Source organism: Cebus imitator, unplaced genomic scaffold (genome assembly GCF_001604975.1).
Source record: "Cebus imitator isolate Cc_AM_T3 unplaced genomic scaffold, Cebus_imitator-1.0 Scaffold28, whole genome shotgun sequence".
In the NCBI taxonomy this organism is placed as follows: domain Eukaryota; kingdom Metazoa; phylum Chordata; class Mammalia; order Primates; family Cebidae; genus Cebus; species Cebus imitator.
The window spans coordinates 4,812,175-4,818,745 of record NW_016107343.1 but is presented as its reverse complement, the minus strand read 5'-3'; the positions used below and the strand labels follow the sequence as shown (position 1 = coordinate 4,818,745).

Here is a 6,571-nt window from a genome sequence, read left to right as displayed (position 1 = left end):
TCGAGACCAGCCTGACAAACATGGAGAAACCCTGTCTCTACTAAAAATACAAAAATTAGCCGGTTGTGGTAGCGCACGCCTGTAATCCCAGATACTCAGGAGGTTGAGGCAAGAGAATTGCTTGATTCCAGGAGGCGGAGGTTGCAGTAAGCCGAGATTGTTTCATTTCACTCCAGCCTGGGCGACAGAGCAAGATTCAGTCTAAAAAAAAAAAACAACAACAACAACAACAACAAAAACCAGCCTTTTTTATTTTCCAGAGTAGTAATGAGTGGGACCAATATAAAGTGCAAAGTCTGGCTTATTTCAAGTCCTCACGGCTCTGAGAGTCTATGGAGCAACATTGTGAGGCTGCAACTTTCTTTCAGGTTGCTGGTAAACTGCCCCGTGGCCAGGCTAAGTTTTTTTTTTTTTTTTTTTAAATCATTGAAGACTTATGTGTGACATCTTACTGTTTGTATCACTTTCAGGTCAGACCTTAAGTCCTCAGACGTTCTGTATCACTTCTAAAAGTTTCCAAGTTCCTATCATTATCATCAAGAATAACTCGGTTTGCCCTTTTCAAATTCTGGAAACAAGACACAATGACATTACACAGGAAAACGTCTCATTTTCCTCTTTGAATCTATCTTTTGCTTTTTCACAAAAGAGTGAGTTGGTCATGATGGCTGATCGTGAGCTGGGTGAAGGCTATATCTCTCTGCCTTTGTCTTCTGGTACAGGGGCTCTGAGAATTCCACCTCCCAGCTATTCCTCTGAGTCTGCTTCAGGAGAGGAACACAACACTTACAGGCGTGTGTGTGTGTGTGTGTGTGTGTGTGTGTGTTTGTGTTTAATTGAGATGGGGTTTCGCCATGTTGGCCAGGATGGTTTTGAACCCCTGACCTCAGGTGATCCACCCACCTCAGCCTCCCAAAGTGCTGGGATTACAGGCATGAGCCACCATGCCTGGCCCTTTTTTTTTTTTTTTTTTTGATTGGAGTTTTCTCTGTGTTGCCCAGGCTGAAGTGCAGTGGTGCCATCTTGGCTCACTGCAACCTTTGACTCCTGGGTTCAAGCAATTCTTGTGCCTCAGCCTCCCAAGTAGCTGGGATTACAGGAATGTACCACCAAATCTGGCTAATTTTAAAATATTTTTAGTAGAGATGCGGTTTTGCCATGTTGGCCAGCCTGGTCCCTGACTCTTGGCCTCAAGTGATCCACCCACCTCATCTTCCCAAAGTGCTGGGATTACAGGTGTGAGCCATGGTGCCTGGCCATGCCTGTATTCTTTTTATTTTGAGATGGGGGCTCGCTCTGTAGCCCAGGCTGGAGTGCAGTGGCACAATCTCGGCTCACTGCAACCTCCACCTCCCGGGTCCTGGTTCAAGCAATTCCTGGGATTACAGAAACACACCACCATGCCCAGCTAATTTTTGTATTTTAAGTAGAGACGGGGTTTCACATGTCGGCCAGGCTAGTCTTAAACTCCTGACCTCGATATCTGCTGGCCTTGGCCTCTCAAAGTACTGGGATTATAGGCATGAGCCACGGTGCCTGGCCAGTCCTGTATTCTTAAGGGCCAGCAACACATTTACACAATAAGCCCTGATTCTCTTCTTGGTGCTGTTTATAAGAGCAGCTATCCCAGGTACTTCATTCAGTCTTACTGTCTTGTCTTTATTCCTGTGGTTCTGCTGCCTACTCTGTCCTGTTTTCAAGATCTCTCAAAATACTCTTCTTCCTTGGGTCTAAATTGACCCCAGTCACCCTGGACAAAATGGAGGGACCACTTTTTCTACTGGCTCCTACCTTGACAGGGATTATAATACAATGGGGAAGATCCTAGGTTTTAATCCCAGTTTTAAAACATAGTTCACTTTCTAGCTGTATGACTTTGGCTAATTCCCTTAATCCCTACGTGCCTCATTTTCCTTACCTGGAAAATAGGGATATAATACAAACCATCTTATTAGGTTGTTGTGAGGATTAAGTGAGTTCACTTAGGTACACTGTTTAGCATAATGCCTGGCAAATTGTTATTGTTATTTACTCTGAGTTTCTCCCAGAACCGAACTCAGTTCTTGGTACTTAATAAATCCTTATTAAACATAAACATCTAAACTATTTTCCTTTTTGCCTTATGATCTCCTTCAATAACTTCCTTCTCTAATATTCTGTATTCTTCGTGCCAAAGAAGGCTACTCTTCAAGGAGATCTCCAGCAAGTCTACTGAAGTCTCAATCAGAAACACCATCTAGTGACCTCAATCTATTTTTTTTAATTTTAATTTTAATTTTTATAAAAGAGACGGGGTCTCACTATGTTGCCCAGGCTGGAGTGCAGTTGCTATTCACAGGCGTAATCCCACTACTGATCAGCACGGGAGTTTTGACCTGCTCCGTTTCCGACCTGGGCCGGTTCACCCCTCCTTAGGCAACCTGGTGGTCCCCCACTCCCAGGAGGTCACCATACCGATGCCGAACTTAGTGCAGACACCCAGTCGGTATAGCGCACTACGGCCTAGACCTCCTGGGCTCAAGCGATCCTCCCACCTCAGCCTCCTGAGTAGCTGGGACTACAGGCACGCGCCACTGCACCCGGCTGACCTCAATCTATACAGGAAAGGAGCATAAGTGACACAACACACAGCACACAGTATATGTTCTGGTCATTTTGGAGAGACGAGTCATCTGCTTCTTGTCTTTGAAAATTAGAACAATGCTCCATTTTCTAGGTCCTCCCCAGCTTTGTTTTTCTTTTTGAAACTCTTGAGAGAGCAGGAAAAGTTGTGATATTGGATGTTCGAATTATTTCCATTAGTGGAGGACATTCTGTGAACACACAGTCACCAGTGAAAAATGGTTTCAGTGCCGCTCCTGCAGCTTCCACAGTGAAATATTTTTTTCTTTGGTTTACCAGCCAGCTATAGTTTCTGTTGAGACACCCAGGGAGATGGTAAAATGCAGCCGTAGCCGGGCGTGGTGGCTGACACCTGTAATCCCAGCACTTTGGGAGGTTGAGGTAGGCAGATCATGAGGTCAGGAGTTCAAAACCAGCCTGGCCAACATAGTGAAACCCTGTCTCTATAAAAATACAAAAATTAGCTAGGTGGGGTGGCTGGCTCCTGTGGTCCCAGCTACTCCGGAGGCTGAGGCAGGAGAATTGCTTGAACCTGGGTGGTGGATGTTGTGGTGAGCCTTGGTTGCGCCACTGTACTCCAGCCTGGGCAACAGAGCAAAAACCAAAAAAACCTGGAGCTGTGCAGCTCAGCACCAAAGTTATAGTCCCTGCCAGAGGCAGGTGAGGGCCATGAAGTGATAGGAGAGGCAGGTCACACCCCATCATTTATCTGGGATAGAATGTGCTCAATAGATGTAAGGGCTTAACCAATGCAAGAAGCCAAGGCCCACTTCATTCTTATCCTTCTTTGCTAATAAGGGAGCCAATTAGTGTTAACTGTGTTGGCAATTTGGAACAGCACCAGGGAATTGATCCAAGACCATTGTGGGATGACCCCTCTGTCCCATCTTAAGTCCCAGCTATTACTCATGGTTGGATAGGGAATCGAAGCACCAGGAAATGTTCTTTGGTCAGAGAGTAAACCTGAACTCTCCTTTTCACACATTTACAGTGCCCCGAGTGTCAGTTTTTAATACTGTGCATGTAGTGACCTGACAATACAGTTCTACCATTGACAGAGATAGATATGGATGAATCAGGACTAGTCCGAGGAATACATTTTAACACTGGAGTATTCACAGTCTTCCCTTCTTTCCACCCAACCTGCCAAAGACTATTTTGTTGACAGTCTGATTTCCTACCTCCTGCCCTCACCTAAAGCAGCTAAGTTAATCTCTTTAATAAAGGAAAGGGGAGGGCCGGGCACGGTGGCTCACGCTTGTAATCCAACCACTTTGGAGGCCAAGGCGGGTGGATCCCTTGAGGTCGGGAGTGCAAGACCAGCGTGACCAACATGTTGAAACCCCGTCTTTAAAAAAAAATAAAAATAAAAAAAATAAAGGGAAAGGGAGAGAAGAGGAGGAAGTCTGGGAGCTATGAAGGATGCCAGGTAATAGAGAAGGGAAGAAAAAGGGATATGAAATTGCTGGAGTTACTAACTTGATGACCCTTAATGTTTTTGGAGAGTCACTAGGAAGGATGGAATTTTTATTATTCACTTATTTATTTTGCTTAACTGACTATTCTTTAAACACGACGTGGTTCATTGGACATTGGACAATGTGCACCGCTGCTTCATCAGGCTTATACAAGCAACAGAAATCGTATGTAGGCACTCTGACAGACATCCCTACAGAATTGTTCAGAGGCGGGGGTGGTAGGAAGGAAAATGACGTACCTTCTCTGGCTGTCACCCACCCAATGACTGGAATGCCTGTTTGGACTGGCTTCTCCGCCCTTGAACACGCAAATCCTTTCCCCATTCTCCTATATTCGGTGACAATTAGGTTGATTGTACAGGGTGAGCTGGATTTTATAAGAGGAAGGAATTTTACTGAAGAATTCCCTTGCGTTGTTACCAACTTGGTTACAGTTGCTTAAAAAGTGTAGCTATTCCTGCCTTTGTGGCCTCAAGGGCTAAAGTGGGACAACGCTGGTATTTTTGGTGACGAGGAAACACTTTTTTTGTTAAGGGAGGTTGGGTGATCGTTGAACTGGGACAGAGGTCCCAGTAGAGGTCACACTGGTGATTCCAGCGGCGGTGGGGGGCTGGCTGTGGGTCGGGGATCCTGCGCCCCCGACTCGGGAAAGGCGGCGGAGGCTTCGAGGTTGGGGGCCCACCGGAGGTTCCCACCGCCAGCTCCCGGAGGGGGGCACTCGGGAGCCAGCGCCTCAGGAACCCGGGCCCACGCGGGAAGGTCGAGCCCGCCGGTGAGGTCACGGTTGCCATGGTTCCGGGCAGTGACGCGCGTCGGCACGTGACCCGCGGTTGCCATGGCGGCGGGCGCCGGGCTGCGAGGGCGCCCCGCCTCCCCGAGTGACGTCAGCGGCCCCCCCTTTCCCGCCCCCCCTTGCCCCCTCCCCCGAGCCGGCTCCCCGCGGCCCCGGAGGTTTCACTGCACAACAAGATGGCGGCGGCGGCGGCGAGCGGAGCTGGCGGGGCTGCCGGGGCCGGGACGGGGGGAGCCGGGCCCGCGGGCCGCCTGCTGCCTCCGCCCGCGCCGGGGCCCCCGGCCGCCCCCGCTGCCGTGTCCCCCGCCGCCGGCCCGCCGCGTCCCCCAGCCCCGGCCTCCCGCGGACCCATGCCCGCCCGCATCGGATACTACGAGATCGACCGCACCATTGGCAAGGGCAACTTCGCGGTGGTCAAGCGGGCCACGCACCTCGTCACCAAGGCCAAGGTACCGGCGCGGGGCCGGGCGGCCGTCGGAGCGTGGCGGGGCCGGGAGAGGTCTGCGCCCCCAGCCGGGGGGTCGGGACAGCGAGCGCGGCGCGTGGTGGGAGCGTTGGGGGCCGGGGAGGCGGGAGGGGGCCGGCCGCGGCGGGGCGGGCGCGGAGCTAGGGACGGACACCTGGGACCCGAGACGGCGGAACTCCACGCAAGGGGCCGGGGCCACAGAACACCGGCCCTGGGAGCCCGGGAGCCGGGCGCGGGGAGGGTGCTCGGGGTTGAGGGCAGGGGGGTAAACGGGGTGATCGGAAAGAAGGGGTCGGAACTCCCCGAGGGCGGGGAGACTGTAAAGCAAGAAGTCTCTGGAACCAGCAGCTAGGAAGTCCTAAGGGAATGAGGGCAGGGGCATACGAAATGTGGACCAGGAGGATGGGGGAAGACCAGGGTGAAGTGGCAGACCCGGGCTTGTGAGGGGACCCAGGACGGCTGGGGCACGACCTGGGGATGTGCACGGCTGCAGGGCGCTGGGAGGTCTCAGGATCCTGGTGCCTTAAGGCAAAGATAGGAATCCGCATTTGATCGTCTAAGACTGATAGATGGTGCGAAGGGGAGCCCGAGGAGAGACACGATTAGTGGAGGACACAGTGAGGAAAATGGGGAAATAGGGGGAAATTGCTTTGCTTGTCCACAGGAAGGGGCCCAGGGAATGGAGGAGTTGGACTGGGGGTGGGGGGGTGTCCCAGGTTTATAAGGGCACTAGGTAATCAGGGGTTAAACAATTTGGGGGAGCTGATTGCTGGTTATTTTTAGTTGTTGGAGGGTCGGGAATAGTGGGCTTTGTAGAACCCAGGGTGGGCTTTCACTGGTCGAGGGGGGAAGCTTGTGATTGAAGAACCCAGACACCGGGAGATTACACTCGTGGAGCCCTTAGGTTCTTAAAGGGATTTGAGGCACCGTAGGAGTGGGATTGGCCAAGGTCAATTAGGAAGCTATCCATGTATGCATGTAAAATTCTTTCTTTGAGGAAATATGGTAGCACTTTCATGTAGCCTTCATTGGGAGGATTGGAATCTGAGACATCAGGAGGAATCTTTTGGTTTTGGTGGAACCCGCAAAGCCCATTTTTACTCCAGAATTTTCTTTTTTTTTTTTTTTTTGAGACGGAGTTTCACTCTTGTTACCCAGGCTGGAGTGCAATGGCACGATCTCGGCTCACCGCAACCTCCGCCTCCCGGGTTC

The 6,571-nt window shown here is 51.1% G+C and overlaps 1 protein-coding gene across 7 annotated transcripts in view; it reads left to right on the top strand.

Moving 5' to 3' along the window:
* Positions 1-5,033: 5,033 nt before the first annotated feature.
* The window catches only part of SIK3 (SIK family kinase 3), a 245,081-nt gene continuing 243,543 nt past the window's right edge, over positions 5,034-6,571 (top strand). For 5 of the 7 annotated variants that reach the window (XM_017523349.2, XM_037736656.1, XM_017523354.2 and 2 more), the window contains exon 1: positions 5,034-5,342. In XM_017523349.2, coding sequence (XP_017378838.1) covers positions 5,070-5,342 — 273 coding nt within the window. In that variant the 5' untranslated portion in view covers positions 5,034-5,069. The remainder of the gene's footprint in view (positions 5,343-6,571) is intronic. The other 2 variants (XM_017523355.1, XM_017523351.1) reach the window with 1 other exon arrangement.